The following is a 22,489-nucleotide window of genomic DNA, read 5'->3' as shown; positions in this document are numbered from 1 at the left end:
CAAGTTTCTTAATATTATTCTTTTTTTTTTTTTTTCTGTCACTAGTATAGAAGAGAACTAGATTTGGACTATTTGCTCTTCTTAACAAAGTGTACAACATTGTAGCACATTTAATAACTGACAAGCACAAAATAATTCTAGTATTTGCAAAGAGAAAGGGCCAAGAGATTTCTGAAATTTCCAAGATCCTTTCAAATGAAAGGGAGAGTGACTACCTCAAAAGTATCAGTGAGCTCTGGATACTTTGCAAACTCTCAGAGTTCCAAGTCAGGTCTATCTAAGGAATAGGGTTCCATGATTCTCCTGCACCAAGTTGCTGATAAAGCCGAAGCCAAAGCCAGAGTCAAGCTGAATGTTCAAAGAAAACTTTACTCCTTTCCAACATCCAAACAAGAACCCACTGACTGCAACAGCCCCAAAAGTGGCATCTGCAAAGCCTGGTCGAGTCAACTGAGACTTAAGAAGATCCTACTGGAAAACAAGAGATTTCCCCCAGATGGCAGCTGCTACCAAAGATGGACCTCAAAACTGCTCTGTCATGATAAAAACAGATTAATAAAGGATCATGGCCAATGAGCAGTAGTTTCCCCAAAGTTCTAACTTGCTCCAAGGGCCATGAACCACAGTGACAACAATTAGCTAATTTACCACAAACAGCACTAGGGACAGCACATGCCCAGCTGGATGAAATGTTTCTATCCCCTTGCTGGCTATCATCTATGTTTAACTTGGCATGCTAGGACACAGGCCATGTCCCAGTTATGCTAGAAAAAAAATCTAAGAACACTACTTGTTCTGAATTCTGACTCGGAGTGTGCTTTCCTACAGAGTATTGCCTGACCTCAAATTATGTCACAGGTATATTAGTCACTACATTACCCCTTAGGAAAGATATAAATTTTACTAAGTCAAAGCCCTGGTATTATAATTATTCCAAAGATTCATTATCATTTTGGCTTATGCCTATGAAACTTATTTTATAAGCAATATAAAACTATGTGGCCACTTACTCTAGAGTTATCACTGCTCTACACCAAGAAGCCTATGAACAGATGAACCACAATATAGGCCCAGTGATAATCTTGTAGATGTTAAAACAATTGATAGATCTTAGAAAAAAAAAAAGCCCTAAACCAAAGTTATTAAACATAAATAGGTCATAGGACTATATCAGAGTAAAACCAAAAGAAAGAACATGAAGATGTAAAGGTGGCTAAAGATGCTATAGGCTCACAGTTTTTCAGTAACCCTGGTTTGAGAGAGAATGTACCTTATCCATATGGAAGATCAAATCCAATTCACAAACATTTTCAAAACACTTATCCAGAGTCTCCACAAAAACCTAGAAAACAAGGAGAAATAAAGAACAGAAATGAGAACATATTCACAGATTAATATAAATATTACATTTCAAAGTAAAAGGAGCATAACGATAAATCTCAAAAACAAAGAAATCCTCCCTTTTGTTTCCACAATTAGCCGTATTTATCCCAATTCAGGGGGACAACCTAAGACAGGAAAACCTTATTTTTGGTACAACAGTACAACCAAGTAGACACATGTGGCATTCTTTCCTTTTTATTATAAGATGCTAATTGCATAAAATAATAAGTTAAAATATCAACTATTTATAATTCCATGTCCTTTTCCTAAGCCTCAGTGTACACCTCTACAAAAAAAATTTCATTATTGCAACGTTAACAATAGTTGTCTGTTCCTTTTAATTAATATTAACTTTAAAATATATTTTGATGAATCAACAATATTCACATTTAACTTTTACACTACTTTTCACTTTGTTGTGGTTGTTACCAGGGATTGAACCCAGGGGTGCTCAACTATTGAGCCACATCCCCAGCCCTTTCTATTTTTTGAGATGGCCTCATTAAGTTGTGGAGGCTGGCTTTGAACTTGCAATGCTCCTGCTTTTAGCCTCCCAAGTTGCTGGGATGACAGGCATGCACCACCATACCTGGCTATTTTTTAATTTAACTTTTTAGTATAATATAAAAGTGTTCAAATGATAAAGGCATGTCTTAATTAATTTTCAGAATGAAAATAATCATGTGACTACTATCCAGATACCTTAACTTTTTTTTTTTTTTTGGTGGTAGTGCTAGGGAACAAACATAGCTCTTACACATTGTAGGCTACCACTAAGCTACATCCTCAGTCCTTCCTTACTTTCTGATTTCTCTCTCAGAGAATAACCTAATTTCAATAGCCTTGTAGTCAGCAATGTCATTAGTTGTTCAGTGCTGCATGAAAACAGGTCTTACTTGAGGTTTCCAACTGACCCAAATCAGGAATGTCTTTCTGCTGTGGCCCAAGGTAGGTGACATAGGCAAACTGTCCTGTGGTGGCTATTAGGGAGATCCACTAGGGCCTAATGCACTCTGCTGGGGTTGATCTTGCTCTGTCTCTTCTCCATGAAAGGTATGGTTACATCCAATGCTCAACAGTTGTATTTTCCTTGGTGACTCTTGATATCAAGATGCAGGGAACAGAGAAGCTTTTGAAGTCCTGCCCTGGGATTGCTAACCAGTGCTCAGTCTTCTGGATTTTTGTTTTTGTTTTGTTTATTTTTCCACCCCTATTTTCTATCTCTGTCCATTCTCAAAGTTACTTAACTTGATTTTCTAACACTTAACTGAGGTAGGTTCTTATTTCTTTTCCATTTCCTCTCAGAGAACATTTTGTTCTGTGTTTTCATTTATTTAGCATTCATTTTTGTCTGTCATATTTCTCTGTAGGTTTTATTCATTTTACCATTTCACTTTTTTTTCTGTGAATGGTGTCCACTTTTTCTAAGTTGCTTTCTTACTATTTGTTCATTTCATCTCTTTCTTCCATTTCACATTATCTTCCTCTAATCAACTTTTTTTTCCATTCATAAAAACAAAAAACAGATTGGAAATGCTGTACAATCATGCTACTTGTTGACCACTCCCCAAACATTTAAAATTTTTGCTTAGATTGGTCAAATTCTTCAGTGAATTCTTTCTATTTTCTGCCTGGAGAGCAAAGCACTGGCTGCTAGAAGTTTGGGAGCCAATGGGGGAAAAGAGCTGGAAAGTTAGTATCAGAGGCATACATTCATTTAATCCCTCTGATTTGCATTACTGATTATGCCTAGTATCCCCCAAACCAGAGAACTTCCTTTTTTTAGTAGTTATAGATGGACAGAATGCCTTTATTTTATTTGTTTATTTTTATGTGGTGCTAAGGATCAAACCCAGTGCCTCACTAGGCAAGCACTCTGCCACTGAGCTACAAGCCCCAGTCCCCAGAGACACTTTCTTTAACCCTCTGTAAGAATTAAACCTCTAGACTCATACTTGGGGCAAGGTAATTGCCCAGACAACTGGAAATGTCTATAGGACTTAGGGATCTAACTGGTTCCCAAACAGCTTTTTCTGTTCACTCCACACCCACACCCCTGTTGAGATTATGCAGCAAGCTCTATGTCCTTTTGGGACTCTGTAACGCATTATCAGGTAGGCTGTCAGCTTTCCTTGTCAGCTGCTTCCTTGGGCTCAGAAGCCCTCTGCTGCTTCCTTGGGGTAATCTACTTTGCAAATATATAAAAGCTACAAGTAAAATAAACTCTCACATAGTCAGCCTTCTGTATTTACAGGTTCCCTATCAGCAAATTCAATTAACTGTGGAAGGAAAAACAAAAAAACTGTGTACTGAACATGTTCAGGCTTTTTCTTATTGTTATTCCCTCAACAATACATTATAACAACTATTTACACAGTATTACCCTCTACTAGATATTGTAAGTAATCTATAAGTGATTTAAAGTATATGGAAGGGTGGGGTAGGGGTTAAATGCAAATAGTATGCCACTTTATAAGCAGAACCAATCCTCTGAAGATATGATAGGACAACTACTGTATGTACAATTTTTTTTTTATCTGCTGGTTTGTTATTTCCACCTCCTAAACAAGAAAGAAGGTTATGTAGATACTCTTTGGAAGATCTTACCTTCGGCACATAATCCAGCACAAATAAGCTGGGCAGTAATGATAATAAAAATATTTTTTTCAAAAAAACAAGCAATGGCAAAACTACTGGAGAACATTTTTATAACCTAGGAGCTGTAAGTCAAAAGATCAAGAAATTTAACTCCATAAAGTTAAAAAACCAATAGATTGAAGAAAATATCTGTAATAAATGTAACAAAAAAATGATTTAGATCCATGAAGTTAGGGGAAAAAACCCAATACACACAAATGGGTTGTGTGTGAATAAAAAATAAAAAATGAATAAAACTAATGAGCCATAGATAAGTGGATAAATGGTGCAGTCAGACATTTCCAAATTCCAATGGCCAGTAAACACAAAAAGATACATAGCCTCACTAGTTTTCAGGAAAGTTTTAGAAAAAACAAGGAATTGACTGTTTTCACCCATCAGATAGGCAAAAAATTGAAAATATTCTTAAAATTCAAAAAAGTCTGTGAGTTTATGGGGAAACAAGCACATTATAATCCATTAGTAAGCATATCAAAGGCAAATCCCTTTTTAGGAGGTAATGTGGCAATATTTGACAACTTGGAAAGCCCATCTGGGCTGTGGCTCAACAGTAGAATACTGACCAATATGCATCAAGGCCCTGGGTTTGAGGCTCAGCATTGCAAAATAAAATTAAAAAGTTACAAAAACTAAAATAAAAATCACTCCCTTATTAAAGCAATGATTACGATTTTAAGAATCTATTCTAAGGAAATTAATACATGTGCACAGAGATATATTTGCAGGATGTCACTGCAGTATCACTTGCAATAGAAACTGGGAAAATCCTAGATGCCCACAAGTAGGGTTCTAAATAAAATATGATGATACATCCATATTATGGGAAATCATGCACATTAAAAAGAATGCATAAATATAGAAAAAGCTCTGAGACTTATTAATGTGATAAAAAACAAACTGTAGAACTATGCATACAGTATGATCACTTTTTATTTAAAAATATGTAATATATAGAGAGAGTACATGTGTATTCGTGCATTAAAAAACTTGGTAGTAATTACCTTCACAAGGGGAATGGTGTATAAGAAAAGGATGAATACTAAGGGTGAGAACTTTTCCATTCTACCCAATAAGATGAGCTGTTTGAATCTTTACAGCAAGAATTATTCATACACTATCTGTGTAACTTTAAAAACTCAAAATAAAAACAAAATATACTTGAGGGCTGGAGTTGTAGCTCACTGGCAGGTGCTTGCCTAGCATGTGTGAGGCACTGGGTGCGATCCTCAACATCACATATAATAAATAAGTAAAATAAAGGTATTTTAAAAATGGTTGAAATTCTAGAAACAGGCTTAAATTTATATAGAAATTAACTTTAATTAGGAGTAGCAAAACAATGGGAGACTGAATAATTTACAATCATTACTGGAGAAACTGGATAAAGGGATGGACAGAATGTAAATTAAATTAGATCCATATCTTAGCATATATGAAAAGAAATCTGATTTGTGTTTAACAGATTAATAATACATATTTTTTAAATTGGAAATAAATGGTTTAGAATTTTATCCCAATTGTGACAGGAAGCTGGGCCTGGTACACACCTCTAATCCCAGTGGCTCAGGAGGCTGAAGCAGGAGGATTCCAAGTTCAAAGCCAGCCTCAGCAATTTAGTGAGGCCCTAAACAACTTAGTGAGACCCTATCTCAAAATAAAATAAAATAAAATATAAAAATGAAGGTGTGGCTCAGTGATTAAACACTCCTGGGTTCAATCCCTGATACAAAAAAAAAAAAAGAACCAATTGTGACAGGAAGATTAATTAACTATTGAAGAAGTAGAAAACGTAAGTGTAAAGTAGATAATTTCAACTATACTGAGATGTAAATAATGAATAGTAACTAATTACGAATTAAAAGAAAAGTTACGTGGTGGTGAAGAAATGTCTGTGAAAATAATAATAAAAGCTTACCATCCTGAAACTTGAGAATAATCATGTGATATTAGGACCTGTTCTGAATAAAAACAATGAAGCTTCAATGCAAGATTCAAAAGAAAAAATGAATAAATTGAGAGTAATGCTGCATTTAATTCACTTCTAATTACAAATCCAACAGGGACTTTTGATACCTTTATAAATTATATAAGAATGTGTATAGATGAACAAATGGTTATAAATACCAGGGAATATGTTAATAAAAAACTGTATCCAAGAGGAATAAATTATTTTGCTAGGTATGTGAACCTATATTTACAATAATAAATAAAACAAGGTGAAATTAGTGTAGAAAGAAAAACATAACTCAGTAGAACAAAACTAAGAGTAAAAACTTAATCAGACTATATATTCAAAGTCTATCAAGCACTGTTTGGGGAATGATTACACATTCTGGGCTCATCCCATTCTACTCTGGGGAAACCACAGTGAATAAGTCATGTTTTCATCTGGCTAATATTCTGGGTATGGAAGAACAGGAGGCAAAGAAATCAGATCTTTTCTATTTGTCAAAAGTACTTTGAGGGGTGCTGTGATTGTAGTTCAGTGGTAGAACGCTTGCCTAGCATGTGTGAGGCCCTGGGTTCAATCCCCAGCAACACATAAAACTAAATAAACAAAATAAAGGTACTGACATCCATCTACAACTAATTTAAAAAAAAAAAAAGGTACTTTGAAAGACAGGTGTGGTGGCGCACACCTTTAATCCCAGTGACTCAGGAGGTAAGACAAGGACCAAAAGTTCAAAGCCAGCTTTAGCAACTTAGCAAGGCCCTAAGCAACTCAGAGAGACCCCATCTCAAAATAAAATATAAAAAGGACTGGAGACATGGCTCAGTGATTAAGAGTCTCTGGGTTCAATCCCTGATATAAAAAAAAAAAAAGTCTTTAAAGAAAGTAAATAGAATGTGTGGAATGGGAGTTACACTTTGAGACAGAGTGCCAAAAATTCACTATAAGGATTAACATTAGTACTGGGCCATGATAAATAAAAAGCAGTCATTCAAAGAGCAATAATTAAAGAACCTAGACAAAAGCATGCTAGTGGACAGAAAGAATATGAAGGCCCTGAGGCAAAAAATTTCTTGAGTTTGAAGAAGAGCATGAGGCTAGAGTATGGGAATGGACAAAATGTATATGGTGAGGTCAGAAAGACAAAGGAGCCAGACCACATCAGGCTTTACAGGCTATGATAGAGAATCTGGATTTCACTATAAACTTTAGTAAATTATATATTAAAGTTTCTTCAACAAGGGGAGATAAAAATGGATTATTTACATTTACCATAACAGTTCAAAAAAATTAATTTAAAAAAAAATTTTAAATAAGTTTGCATATTTCGTGGATGGCTAGAGATTAAACTGAGAGCCTCATGCACACTCTATCACTAAGCTAAGTTAGTGTTAAACCGAAATGCAAAAAGAATTACTTTTTTTTTTTTTAAGAGAGAGAGAGAGAGAGAGAGAGAATTTTTAATATTTATTTTTTTAGTTTTTGGCGGACACAACATCTTTGTTTGTATGTGGTGCTGAGGATCGAACCCAGGCCGCACGCATGCCAGGCGAGCGCGCTACCGCTTGAGCCACATCCCCAGCCCAAGAATTACTTTTTCATTGATTATAAGGCAAACCACTGTTTTATGTGTTAACAGAAAAAATGCTGTCAATTATAGTCATTAGATGTCATCTACAGTAATACACAGCCTGATTTTAGAGTTATTGAAGTGTGTGATAAATGTTCATTCCTAGAATAAATGAAATACAATATTACAAACCAGGATCTAGACTTCAGTGGACGAGTGGTTCAATTATATCACAGAAGGCTGACATGAAAAGAACAATGTAAGAGTACACACTGAAAAATTAAGCATGGGGCTAGGATTGTGGCTCAGCGGTAGAGCGCTCGTCTAGCACGGTGGGACCCGGGTTCAATCCTCAACACCACATAAAAATAAAGGCATTGTGTTGTATCCATCTACACCTAAAAAATAAATATTAAAAAAACCAAACCAATAAACAAAAAAAAACTAAGCATGACTAATAAAAACTCAACTATTTGTGAGGTATGCCTATCTCTGAGTAGACATTTAAAATGACATACTTCTGTGTTGGAGCTAGGACAGAACACAAACTTATATAGTGCTGGAGGTATTATAAATTAATAGTCTTTCTGAATAGCTATCTAGCAATATGTATTATAACTAGAAATATTAATTCTCTTTGATTCTGATATTCTGCTCTTACGAGGTGTGAATAGGAACAATAACATGCATAAAGAATTAGAGAAATATTAATTTAAAGAAATAGTAAAATGGAATCAATCAAGCCAAGCATGGTAGTCCATGCTTGTAATCGCAGCTATTTGGGAGGCTGAGGCAGAAAGATTGCATGACATAGGCCAGTCTGAGTAACTCAGCAAGATCCTGTCTTAATAGAACATTTTTTAAAATGTTATTTTTTAAAAAAAACATGCTAAAAAGCATTCAGTGGTAAGAGTGCTTGCTTAATATGTATGAGGCCCTGGGTTCCATTCCTAACTCTGAAAAAAATTAAAAAAAAAAAAAAAAAGGAAACTGCAAAGTATGTAGTGCTTGTTTCCCTAAGCATTCTGCTGACTGGTTCAGTTGAGAACATTCATTTTATCCCTACCACAATGTTCTGCTTTGACCTACTCTTAAAATACAGAGGTAAGTCATGACAAACTCAGAAGCAGAAAATGTGAAGTCCATGTTTCTGCTGAACACCAGAACCTGTAGTAGGCAGTAGGTTTTCCTGGGCTCACTTACATGACCTTGCCCTCTGACTTTTCCCAAAGAAGCTCTATAAACTGTCAAAGGACACTGAAGCCAAATTGGAACACAGCCATGATCTTGTGAAAGCAATTGCTCTTTTCTTATACAGCTAAGTCTGTGCTTGACATCTGGTTTTGCCAGACCAAGCAAAATATCACTTAGGGATATTCATCACATCATAAAACCATAAAAAGAAGCAAAAGAATGATCATCAACTCAGGAATATGAGGAGGTAAGCACAGTGGTACACTCCTGTAATCTCAGCTACTCAGAAAACTGAGTCAGGAAGATGGCAAGTTTGAAGCCAGCCTGAGCAACCAAGCAAGACCCTGTCTAAAAATAAAAAATTAAAAGGGCTGGAGGTGTAGCTCAACAGTAGAGCACCCCTGGATTCAATCCCAAGACTGCGAAACAAGCAAGCAAACAAACAACAAATAAAATAGAATTTGAGGAGGAATCCAAACAGGGAAGGGAATTAGACTGAGTAGGGGTATACAGGAGATTTCAAGGTACTAGTAATATTCTACATAGACAGGTATACAGATGTATATTTTCTTAGCATTCTTTAAACTATACAACTGTACAGGTATATCTTTACTTTTCTACATATATATCTCACAATAAAATTAATTTAAGAATAACAATCTTACTAGGATTCTGATTGGGTTTTCACAAATTTATAATCTGGAAACACTGACATTTTAAAGCTTTCTCAACAGGAAAGGAATGTAATTATTTTCATTTACTTTGTTCTTTTTTTTTTTTAATATATTTTGTTTATTTTATTTTTATGTGGTGCTGAGGATTGAACCCAGTGCCTCACACATGCTGGGCAAGTGCTCTACCACTGAGCCACAACCCCAGCCCCTACTTTGTTCTTTTTTCATATTTTTAGCTGAGTTTTAAGTCTTCTTCATTTACATCTTACACGTTTTCTACATTTCAAACTTATCCAACTTTTTGCAATTGTGAATAAGCTGCTTTAATATTACGTTTTCAAATTTACTACTAAGGGAAAACTACTAATTTCTGTAAGTTAAACTTGCATCCTACAATCTTACTGAACTCTATTAGTGGTTCTAATTGTTTCCAGTTGATTTGGATTGTCTAGGTAATTAATTCACCTCCAACTCTTACATATTCTAAAGCCTAATAATAAAGCCTATCCCCCATTACCATCCTTTTTTTCTCAAAATATTCTTTTGCATTTCTTGGTCACTCATTTTCCTTAATAAGGTTTCCCTTTACTGGGTTAAGACCTTCTGATGGAACAATTCTTGATTTCCCATCTGATATACTGATTAGTACCTCTGAGACTACTGTCATCAGTAGTAGTCTAAATGCTTAAATACTATTGTAATAAAATTTCTTTGCAAATTTTCTCCATTTTCATAGAAATAGGAAATTCAATCTTGATGAATTTATCTCATATTCTGCCATTTTGCTCATATCATTCATTATGTTCTTCTGTTTTTTCTAGTTGATTTCTTTTTATCAGGGGTGTGTGTGTGTGTGTGTGTGTGTGTGTGTGTGAGAGAGAGAGAGAGAGAGAGAGAGAGAGAGAGAGAGAGGGTCTCCCTGTGTTGCCCAGGCCAGTCTCAAACCATCCCCCCCATTTAGCCTTCCAAGTAGCTGGGGCTATTGGTGCACACAACCATGCCCAGCTTTCTATTTCTTTTATCATTTGTTTTTGTAAAATTGGAGTAAATGTATGAGATACCCTTGTTTTCATAAATACCTATAGATGTTCCCTGATATAACACAGGCTCTGGCTCTTAGTTTTAAACTAAAATTGGTTGCATTTATAAAGTAAACCAGGTTACTGGGAGAGAGGGGAAGGAGGATATTTTTCACTGTATACTTATATGTACCTTTGGAATTCTGAAACATATAAACGTATTATTTCTTAAAAAAATTAAGTTTATACCAATTAAATACATATATACTTTTTAATCAAATAAAAATGCTTCTTATTCCAATTTTAGAATATGACTTAGGAATATAATCTGTATAATCACTTCTCAGCATCTCCCGACACATGTATATTAGCTTCTCTAATAGTCTCTTTAAGAATTTTTCTTTATTAAATTGCTTTGTATTCTTAGGATAAATATAATTTTGTTGTTACCAGAGATTGAACCCAGGAATGCTCGACCACTGAGTCACATCCCCTTTTAATTTTGAGACAGGGTCTCACAAAGTTGCTTAGGGCCTCGATAAGTGGCTGAGGCCGGTTTGGAACTTCTCCTGCCTCAGCCTTCTGAGCCTCTGGGATTACAGGCATGTGGCACCACACCTAGCTAGGATAAATATAATTTTGACCATCAATACAGGTTGAGGGGCTGGGGATGTGGCTCAAGTGGTAGTGCGCTTGCCTAGCATGCGTGCGGCCCGGGTTCGATCCTCAGCACCACATACAAACAAAGATGTTGTGTCTGCCGAAAACTAAAAAAATAAATAATATTAAAAAAAAAAAAAAAACAGGTTGAATAATCATTATATAAAATGCCCAGATTCAGAAGTGCTTCAAATTTTAGAATTTTTTCAGATTTAAGAATGTTTGTGGGGCTGGGATTGTGGCTCAGCAGTAGAGCGCTTGCCTAGCACAGGCGGGACCCGGGTTCAATCCTCAGCACCACATAAAAATAATGGCATTGTGTTGTATCCATCTACACCTAAAAAAATAAATATTAAAAAAAAAAAAGTCCTACAGAATTAGGACTTTAAAAAAAAAAAGAATGTTTGCATAAACATACTGAGATATCTTGGGAATGGGACCCAAGTCTAGACAAAATTCATTTGCATTTCATATATACCTCATACATGTACCACTGAAGTAACTATATAATACTTTTAGCAGACCTGCATTTTGACTGTGACCCATCATATGAGATCAAGTATAGAATTTTCTACTTGTGCTCAAAAATTGTGGATTGTGGAGCATATCAGATTTTAGGTTTTGGATCAGGATGCTCAATCTATATTCTTCTAATATTCCTGATAGAGAAAGAATTTTAGGGTTAGAAAAGAGTATCTGGTATCTTTGTAAATCAGAAAAACCTACACACACAGAACAGTCAAAATGCAAACAAAAACATTTAAAGCCAATAAAGCTTAAATGATTTGTTGAAGGACGAGAAACCAAGACTTACAACCCCTTGGCTCAATATTTGGCTGAAGTTTTTTTTTTTTTAACTAATTTTGTACCAATACCAATATGTAATATTTGAAAACATTTTCCTTTTATAGTAAGGTTTCTGAATGATAAACAATTTACTCCATAAAAGCAGTATGGGTTTGTTGCTGTTCTAGGTTTAAAAACCTCTAGAGTCAGTTCTTTCTTCTTCTTCTTTTTTTCTTTTTTAAACATTTCTTATTTCATCCTAATATAGAATTATTCCAGGTACCTTTGTATTGACCTCATTTGGGCATTTATTTTTTTGTTTCAGCTATTTCAAATATATTAATGACATAATTATGTGTCAGCCTCTAAAAATAATGTTTTATCATTCTGATTTTCAGATTCCTTATATCATAAATTATCAATTAAGTCAACTATTTACTGATTTTTACTGTTTTTCAAAGGCTAAACCTCTTAGTTTCTATTTACACTTTACTGATTTGATCATCCTAAATCCAATGCACACTAAATACTTAACAAATGTCCATTAAATTATAAAACTACACTTCTCTCTTTTTTCCTTTCTTTGGTGCTAGGGATGGAATCCAGGATATTGCACATATTACCTATCATAGGCTACACCCCCAACCCCATGTTTCAGTTTCTAAGAAGGCAATGAAATCAATCTTCAAGTAATTTCTAATTTTCAAAAAGCGCAACAAAAATGATTTTTACTTAGTCAAGACTCCATAGACTAAAGTGTCAAGTTTCTTGCTTTAGGCTACCACTGTAGGTGAAAATAAAAAGCATAAATGTTAGCTGGGCATGGGGGTGCATACCTATAACCCCAGCAACTCAGGAGGTTGTGGTAGGAAGATCCCAAGTTCAAGGCCAGCCTCAGCAACTTGGCAAGATTCTATGTCACAAAATAAAAAAGGCTAGGGATGTAAGCATCCCTGGGTTCAAACGCTAGTATCAAGAGAAAAAAAAGGGGGAGGCACGTTAATTTGATAGATGAAAGAAAATTTAAAACATGAAGACCAAGTGCAGTATAAAGGCTGGGTTGAAACAAATAAAACTGTCTTTTAGGGTTGCTACTGAGCTTTCCCACAGCACCATCTAGTGGACATCCAGCAACTTTTACCACTATCAATAAGGAGAATGACAAAAGGAACTACAGATTGGACTTTTCAAAAATACCTGCAATCTCTGAAAAATTGCTGCATCATTAGCTGACTACACATACCTGAATGAGGTCCAAGATCCCAAGTTCACTCTCTGATGAATCCACACAAAATACAAAGTAGAGGGTAGCATAGTGCCGGTAAATCAATTTGTAGTCAGCACCACCAATCAAACTGTGGAAGATGGGAAACATTGAAACGTCTTTATTTTAAACTCTGCCAAGGAATGAGAAAGGGCCCAATCAAAAAGGGAAAGCTAAATGCTAGAAGCAGACCATTTCTACCATGTAAATGGCAACCAAGTTTGGTAGAGATACCTAAAGCCACCTTAACTCACCTTTTTTCCTGCCAATCCTCCTAGGCACCAAATATCTACCTGTGTAATACATGAAGCACAATAATTCAACTGCTTCACAAACAGAACTGGGCTCTTGAGTAAATCATGTTCAAGTTGCATCAAGTACACACATACTAGAGTATGACAGAAGCAGCAATAATGATGAAGGCCACCCAAAAGTGGTGATATGGAGAGAAAAGTGAAGCTGACAGTTTACCTTCCACCCTCCAAGAAGTTACAGATGTTGTCATCCCTCTTGAGGACTAGATGGAAAGTCTCTCGAACAATCTGCTGTTGAATTTCTTCTGGCTATGGACAAAACAACAACAATAACAAGGTAAATCAGAGGACAAATTTTAAAAACTACATCCCATCATTGAGGATGGCCAGGGAAAACAAGTGCTTCAAAATTGGGAACAACATTTAGTACTAGTTTCCCAAAAAGATAAAAACAATGGGTAGTGAAAAAACAGTGACTATAGAAAAACAGAATTTGCTATAGGAATTAAGACAGGGTATATGTACTAGGTATCTTGGTCACTAACTATCTTATAAGTAAGCTGCAGGGCTGCAGACATAGCTCAGTGGTAAAATGCTTGCTTAGCAATATAAAGAGCCTTAAGTCTGATCCCAGCACAGCTTTATAAATAAAAACTCATGCAAAGAATAATCAAAATCCTGATCCTAAAGTATTTTGTCTTCAACTGGAAAACATCTATGACAAGTAAATAACAAACCTCGATGGTTCTAACACTCCATGAAGATCAAGATGTAATCATTTACATGTTTTAAGAAACTAAATTTGCCCTCGTTTGTAGTGGTTACACAGGTACTACATATAAAATCGATGTTACCAGTGGGGTAAAGCAGTGAATGCCTGTAATCCCAGGCACTTGGGAGGCTGGCAGGAGAATTACAAGTCTAAGGCCAGTCTGGGCAACTCAGCAAAACCCTGTCTCAAAATAAAAGTTTTAAATGAGCTTGAGGTGTAGCTCAGTGGTAAGAGTGCTACTGGGTTCAATTCCCAGTACTGCTAAGAAAAAAAAAAAAAAAAAGAAAGAAAGAAAGCTGTTATCAACAAAGTTATTGAAAAAGACAGAAAAAGTTCTTTGCACAGTTGAGAATTTAGAACAGTTGAACAGAGCTACAAATAATTTTTTTGCACTTACCATTCAATTACTACACACTTGATAACTCACATTTTACTTCCACTTCTACATATGTGTTTCACAATATTACTAGTACGGTAACATAAAAAAAGGATAATAGGAGGGAGAAGCCGGTCAATAAGACAGAAAGTAATGAAAAGCTCGAGTCCCAAGTTCTCAAATCTACTAATGTGCAAGCAATCAGCTAGGACTACTGTATAGATGTAGATTCTGATTTACAAGGTTTAGGTTAGGTGCTGAGACTGCAGTTCTAACAAGCTCCCAGGTGATGTCAATGCTGCTGAATTGGGGACTCTGAGTAAGTAGCAAAGCATTTTTTTTTTAATTTTTAAATAAAAAGAAAAAAAAATCTTCAGATTGAACCTGCCCCAAGAGTCAGATAATATGATCAAGTAAATTTTAAAAAGTTATTAAGTAGAAAAAGAAAACAGGGAAAATGTCATTATGAGGAAATTACTTTGACTCAATGTGGGTATAGAGTGGCTCAGTATTTACTGAATAGATTAATACAAACTTGCTAATCACTGGTCACTGCTAATTAGAGTAAATCAATCACTATTATCCTGGTTTCTACCTAAAGAACACACAAAGCTCACAGATGCTAGAATGTTGTAAAAGATTAACTCTGTGTGCTCAGAAATACAAAACATGCCAAACATCAGCATTTTTTGAAACTGACAAAAACATCTTTTAAACTAAAGCCTTTCATCTGACTCTAAGGGGAAGTGGCAGCAGTGAGAAGGTGGTATGAAAGAATGAGACCAACTAATTTCTAGTTCAACAAAAAGGCAAACTACCAATTGCCTCCATGTTTCAGTTATTTTTAACAACCCCTCATATCTTTTTAGGACTCTGCAGTTTTCAAGGGACTTTCACTCATTAACTCATGAGTTCTTATAAAAATCCTATGATATCCAAAGACATAGAAATGGCCAATAAGCACAAGAAAAGATGCTCAACATCATTAGTCATTATGGAAATAGAAATGAAAATCACTTTATACCCACTAAAACGACTTTACTTAAAAAGGCAAACAACAGGTTTTTGTGAGGATGTGGAGAAAAAAGGAATCCTAATACACTGCTTATGGAAATGTAAAATGGTTCTTCCACTTGTAAAACTGTTTGGCAGTTTCTGAAAAAAATACACTACAGAGTTACCACATGATCCAGCAATTCTACTTGTAGCTGTGTAGCCAAGAGGAATGAAAATATATGTCCATGCAAAAACTTATTCGTGAATGTTGATAGCAGCATCATTCACAAGAGCAAAGAGTAGAAACATCAACTGATGGACAAAATATGATATTATCCATACAATGGAACATTATGATAATAAAAAGGAATGAAACACTGATACATGCGTGCTACAACATAGAACACTGAGAACATTTTACTAAATGAAAGACTACACATTGTTATGGATCCATTTATATGCAATGTCCAGAATGGGCAAACCAAGAGAGACAAAAAGTACGTAAAAGGTTGCCTAGGGCTGGGAGTGTTGAAGGAGAAATAGGGAATCACTGTTAATGGATAGGAGTTGCTTTGGTGGGCGAGATGATAAAAATGTTCTAAACTTGACTGTGAAGGATGTTATTGTACACTTTAAATAGGTGAACTGTATGTTATGGTGACTTACCTCTCTCTCTAACACACACACACACACACACACACACACGGGCTTCTCTCAAATATAAATTGAAAAGTTATACTGGATGCTCATAATTTTTTTTTTTACCTCAATGTAATCTACTCAATAAAATGTAACCTAGCTTTTAAAAATTTTTTTAAAAAAAAGTAAATTATTTTTTCATTTCTATTTGACAAAAGAGAAAATAAAAGTCTGAAATCGGTTTATTAACTTGCCAGTAAACACAAGAATAGAAAAGGTGGAGCTGAGGCCTGAATGTAAGTTTTGGGTTTCAGTCTCCCTGTTATATAACAATTTTGAAACCTAGCCGCGAAGAAATAAAATGTTGAGGGTCAGGACAGCAAATCACGATATTTCTGTTTTTCCAGAGGAATATTTTTGGAAAATTCAAAGGAAATGCTTATTGAGTCTTCACGTGGCAGCATGTATAATTCCTCATCATTTTTCCATTTTCAAAGTGATTTTCTTCAATCCTACTGAGTAAAAGGTAGTAGTCCCTAGGCAGCCCCAGCTACCACCAGGGGGAAAAAAATTCCAAGAAAGAATTTTTCCAGATCCCCTGAAAAACAAAAACTGTAAGAAGCCGAATGTCTATTTTCTCGAGAATCTTCGGTCAACAACCAAAAAGATTAAAGAAAGTGACTTAAACCATTTAAGCTCTCAATGAGACACACTCCCCACCGTCTCTTATACCTGGTGCTGAGACGCAAATGTCAGAAAATAACACAGAAAATATGGAGTCTAGAAAGGGTTCAGAAAAGAGCGGGGGCAGCGGGACTGGAAACCAAAGGACTGACACCCCCCAGTTCAGGGAAAGAGGCTAAGTAGCGTGAGGGTCGTGCACAGTGCAGTAGCCCGAGGGGGTCAGCAGGCAGTGCGGGGAGAAGGCTAGTGGCCTAGGGGGAGGTCAGAGCGCGCGGGCGTTCAGAAGGGGCGTGGCGAACCGGGCGGCACTCACGAAACGCTGGTAGAAGCGAACCAGCCGAGGCTTCCCGTGATTGTTGAAAACCAGAATCGCCTGAATCATCTTTGCCAGGGACGCTTCCCTCGGAATCTGCTGCTACCAGAAAGCGCCTCCTTCCGCCACAATACAGGCACTTCCGGCTGGTGCCTTGCTAAGAGCCGCTCCCGGAAACTCAGCTCCAGCGCCCAGGAGCCCGGCTATCCAAGGGTCCCGCCTCTCTGGGGAGGGCAAGTGTGGGCGCCTAGGACCGGCGTCTCCCTGGCCTGCATCAGTTGGCCAGTCGGAGCCTGACCGGAACCAGATTCCGGATCTGTGCATCCCCAGCAGACTCCAGAATCCCGGCGCACAGCAGAGCACTTCGGAAAAGCTGATCCAGAAGCAGCCGCTCCTGCCGTGGAGGAGAGACAGTGGAACCTTGCCTTTCTCACCATCTGCACCAAACACGCATTCCTGCCCTCCCCATAACGCTCGGAGAGTGCTCTCGGAGTGGACAGCCGCTGAGTGTAGCCATTCTTCGGTTCATTTTTATTTTTCAGTATTACAGACAGACAATGCTGCAGTGATTTATATAAATGTCTCATCGTGCAAATAGGCTGCTTCTCCACGGTAGATGGTGAATGGTGGAATTACTGGCTCTTTAATGCAATTCTATGTTAAAGGTACCGGAGATCACAAATTGATAATGTTCTTGTTTTCTCTTTTAATGACCTAATATGGATGAGATGGAGCATGTCCTTACACTGCAGGTGACTGCATATCTATTCTGCTGCAAACAGGGGAACCATTTCATTTGATGTGAATCAAAAGACTTTATATATTATATATAACATTATATTCCAGTTACAGAATTTATAATAAAATGTGGATCTGTAAAAAGATTTAGACTTGAGAAGGTTACGTGTCAGCAGTGTTATTACAGGGGAAAATGGGAGGCAAGCTATTCCAAAATGAGAAGTTGGTTAAATGCATTGTTCTACATGCATGAGAAATTCTAATGGTTTTTATGAATGATTTATGATACAGGAAAATGTTCATGATCTATTAAGTGAAAAGATTACAAGAATATGTACAGGACAATTCACTTTGCACAAGACAAAGTAAATACACTAAAATATGAATAATAATTGTATCTGGTGGAATGGCAGCGTCAGCGGGTTTTTTTGTTCAGCGCAGGCCCTGGAACCATACTGTCCTGATTCAAATTATGGCTCTGGCACCTTGGGTAAGTGTCCTCATTTGTAGAACAGGCATAATATCAAGTTTCCTTACCTGGAATACTGGGAAATGATTCTACTCACCCCAGACACAAAAGGAATTAATATTTGTTAGTATTTGGAAGAGAGTATTTGGAACATAATTGAGTACTAGATAAGTGATTTTAAAACATCTTTGGGTGGTCAGATTATGGATTTTTTTTCTAATAAATATATATTACTTTTGTAGTCAAGAGTTTTTTTTTAATAAATAAAAATCCAGAAGGTAATTCCATTGAAACTTAACAAAATGTTTTAAGTGTTGAGGAGGAATATCCAAGAAAACTCTAAAACAGAATTAAGAGGAACAAGCTCTACCAACTACTAAATCCTACTAGAATGGTTTAACTTGTAATTAAAGGGAGACTTATTGAAATATAATAGATAATTTAGATATAATATAATTTTAATCAATGATAAAAACAAATTGTAAACAAAAAAAATTGTAATTTGACATTGTTAAGAAATTTAGTAAATACTGTTAAGGTAACCGATTAGCAATTTGAAAATAAGCAGTTTCCTCACTTTCAGTTTGGGTATATACTGGTGTTGAACCCAGGTACACTTAACCACTGAACTTTTTTTTATTATTATTATTGTTTTATTTTAAGACATCCCCAATGCTTTTTTATTATTATTATTGTTTTATTTTAAGACAGGCTGGCCTGGAACTTGGAATACCTCCTGAATAGCTAGGATTACAGGCTTGCACCACAATGCCTGGCCACTGAATATCTAATATCTGAAAAGAGACTGTATTAGCTTAGAAGCAATTTTTTAAAAAATCACAAAATGTCAACAACTGTATGTATATAAAGATTATAATTTTGCATGAAGAGGGAATTTTTGAAAGTGGAAAAATAGTTGTTGAAATATGGCAAATGATCATATTTAAAATACAGTAGATAAATGAGTAAAGAAACTGAGTAACAAAAGAGGAAATAGATACAGGAGATAAAAAAATGCTTAAGCTCACTATAAATGGGGAAAAAGACAAATTAAAATATATTAAAGTGTATTTTCACCTTATCAAATATCATCTTAAAAAATGTTTTGTATCCAATTCTGGCAAAAAAAAAAAAGCATGAAAATGGTTCTCTCCTACATTGCTAGTGAAATTACAGTTTAGAACAACGCTTTGGGGAAGCAATTTGGCAAGATAACAAGAATTTTACAAAAGATTCTGAGATTCCCAGTAATGTGACTCCTGGGAATCTGTTCCTAAATAACAACAACAACAAAAAAAAAAAAAAAAAAAAAAAAAAAAACAAGAGTATGGCGGGGGAGAAGAGGGTTGAGGGCATAGCCTTTTCAACATTTTTTGTTGAATAAACATTTTTTGTTGGCTAAATAGAGATAGACTTAAATACCCCAAAATTGGACCATGATAGAACTATTCAACAGTCATCAATGTTATAAATGATGGTTATAAAGACTATGTAGCAGTATGAAAAGTGATTATGTAACATTAATGGGAAAAGTAATATCAGATTTTATGTGTAGACATATTAAAAAACAAAATACTAAAAAAAATTTATAAACATGAATGAATAAAATTCTGGGTTTTGTTTTGTTTTGTTTACCCCTTATCCAAGGGTGCTAGGATGAACCCAGGGTCCCCACACAGTTGCTGAGGCATAGCAGCTTTCATTCTCCTGCCCTAGTTTTGGGGAAGAGGATTTTGCCTCAGTTTCCCTACCCTCTGAGCCTGGAACCCTCAACCCCTTTGGTTTTTCCTCCTCCCCTACACTCCCTAGACACAGGCTGGGCTTCTGCAGAACATTCGTATCACAATACAATTTACCCGGACACTGGACATCATTCTTGGGCCCATCCTCTCCCCATGTCCTATTGATTCTGCCCCTGAATGCCCCTGGAACCATTTTCTTCTGCCCACCCAATTAGTGCTATAGACCCCAAATTGTCAGCCTCACACCTAGACAATTGTGAGGGTCTCCTATGAACTCATTACTGCCAGTTTCTCTGCAGCCAAATGAGCTTTGAAACACCTGAAGATGAGACCATACCTGATCTCCATCTCAAGAGTCTTAGTTCAAATATACCTCCCACACCCCCAACTCCCACCCTCTGAGCTCTGGCAAAAATGGTCTTTCCCTTCCTCAGTCCCCTCCAAGACCCTGAATCCTGATTGTTGCTTCAGGACTTCCAGTAGTTAATATGGTCTATGAAACCTGACACAAAAGGCCTCCTTGTATGCAGTGGTGGCCTGCTTGTGAGTTTACCATTAACCACAGTGCTTTGGATAGCAGGGTACCTGCACTGGGTGTTTCTACCCTCAGTCAATGTCCCAGTTCACCTCCTGCTCAATCACCTTCCTGACCACCCCCAAGGCTGAGGGCCCAACTTGAGTTGCCTATAAACCAGTTCCATTCAGATATAGGCCACCAATGAGGTGGCTACTACATCCTCTGGCCCCTATATCCAAAACTCTTCTATAGGTTCAGGAAGCAGAGCACAGTGGAAGGCATGTAAGCTTCACCTTTGACAGCTCTGGATTTGAATCCCACTCTGCTATTTTTTTCACTTGCAAGTTCTTAACCTCTCTGAGCCCCATTTTCTCCTGTGGAAACAAAATAGTCCAGTTGCCGCAGTCTGTCTGGGCACAAAATAACCGAGCCACCACAAAAACTTGTAGATTCCAACAGCAACTCTTTATTCCCGAACTCTCACCGACAGTCTACACGCGCATGTTCTAGGAAAAATACACTCCTTCCACCAGGCTCTGCGTACCAATTCTCTCAGAACCCCGCGAGAACTCAACGGGAACTCAAGGAGCGGGCGCCTGAGGCAGCAGGATATGCCCTAATCCCAGCAGGATCCGCCCTAAACCTGGAGCCGCCCTATTCCAGCAGGATCCACCCTAAACCCGGAGCCACCCTAATCCCTGAGCAGGGTCACCTTTCAACCCAAAAATGCCATGCGTCATTCCTACTTGGCTATGGCTCTCAGCATCTCCCCCCTTCTGTTTAAATAAACAACAAGCAATGTGGCTTAGGGACCCTGCCTGTTAGGTTGTCCAATTCAACATATGGTACTTACCCGTCAGTCATCCGATGAGCTGACCTCTAGGCGTCAGCCTCCTGTCTTAGGTTGGTACCACTGCAATTGGATCATACCCGTCACTGACTACCAGTCCAGCATACAGCCATACTTGTGGATAGGCCTATGCACCAGTGGGGGGGGGGTGAGGTTCTTTGCCTCACCTCTGTTGGCCCCCAAATTTTAGACCATCACTAGCAGAAGGGAGGAGGATACAGGAATGCCAAGACACCAAGCCAATTGACTGCTCCTTTGGAAAAATTGTATCACTGGTGACACCATCAGCAAAGATAGGCCAGCACTACCACAATTCGCTGCACCAACAGATAGTTCACAATGCATAAAAGTGATACATAGTCCAGGCAAGTTCTGAAAGCAGTTCAAAGCGGAGGAATCTATCAACATGTCCATTTCCTCCCAAAGTAAATCAACTCCTTGATTGAGCATTTCTTGTTGAGTTATTATTCATTGATGCATCAGTTTATACAGTTTACTGTGATAGCTCTCATAGAAGCTGCAGTTTGGTTTTATCTTTGTCTTCACTGGCACTGGGATGAAGATAGGAATTCTGGTAATAATGCTAAAAAAATATGTAACATTCCAACAGGTACTAAGAAAACAATTTTCTGAACAATTTACATTATCCTGAACAGAATTATTAAATATAATGAAAAGGAAAGGTGAAAGTAAACAAACAGATCTGTTTACCACCTTTAAAAACAATCCTTAACAGCTGTTTACCTAATTTAAATTAAACCATTTAAATCACATGAATAAAAAAAAATTCGGATCCATTTTTTCATGAGTGCTCCTCATATATGATATATGGACATACGCACACACAGACATACAACACAAAACACAAGAGTGCACACAAAAGTACAACACATAAGACAATAGTAAAGGCCTTGTAGCTTTACACAGGTGAAATCTCCATTGCAATGTTTAAAAACTCCACAGTCAAAAACTGAAACTGA

At 36.8% G+C, this 22,489-nt stretch overlaps 1 protein-coding gene and 1 non-coding gene across 3 annotated transcripts in view; one reads left to right on the top strand and one right to left on the bottom strand.

Moving 5' to 3' along the window:
- Ap3s2 (adaptor related protein complex 3 subunit sigma 2) overlaps positions 1-17,624 on the bottom strand; it is a 49,193-nt gene extending 31,569 nt beyond the window's left edge. The window contains exons 1-4 of one of the 2 annotated variants that reach the window (XM_015493069.2): positions 17,194-17,624; positions 13,631-13,722; positions 13,139-13,250; positions 1,271-1,342 (exon numbers count right to left, since the gene is read on the bottom strand). In XM_015493069.2, the coding sequence (XP_015348555.1) occupies positions 1,271-1,342; positions 13,139-13,250; positions 13,631-13,722; positions 17,194-17,262 (345 nt within the window). In that variant the 5' untranslated portion in view covers positions 17,263-17,624. The remainder of the gene's footprint in view (positions 1-1,270; positions 1,343-13,138; positions 13,251-13,630; positions 13,723-17,193) is intronic. The other variant, XM_015493068.2, reaches the window with a different exon arrangement.
- Trnaa-agc lies at positions 6,512-6,584 on the top strand. Its single transcript has one exon. It is a non-coding gene; the product is annotated as a tRNA-Ala (tRNA).
- Positions 17,625-22,489: the final 4,865 nt, after the last annotated feature.

Source organism: Marmota marmota, unplaced genomic scaffold (genome assembly GCF_001458135.2).
Source record: "Marmota marmota marmota unplaced genomic scaffold, marMar, whole genome shotgun sequence".
Lineage (NCBI taxonomy): Eukaryota > Metazoa > Chordata > Mammalia > Rodentia > Sciuridae > Marmota > Marmota marmota.
This window is presented reverse-complemented; position numbering and strand designations above follow the sequence as displayed.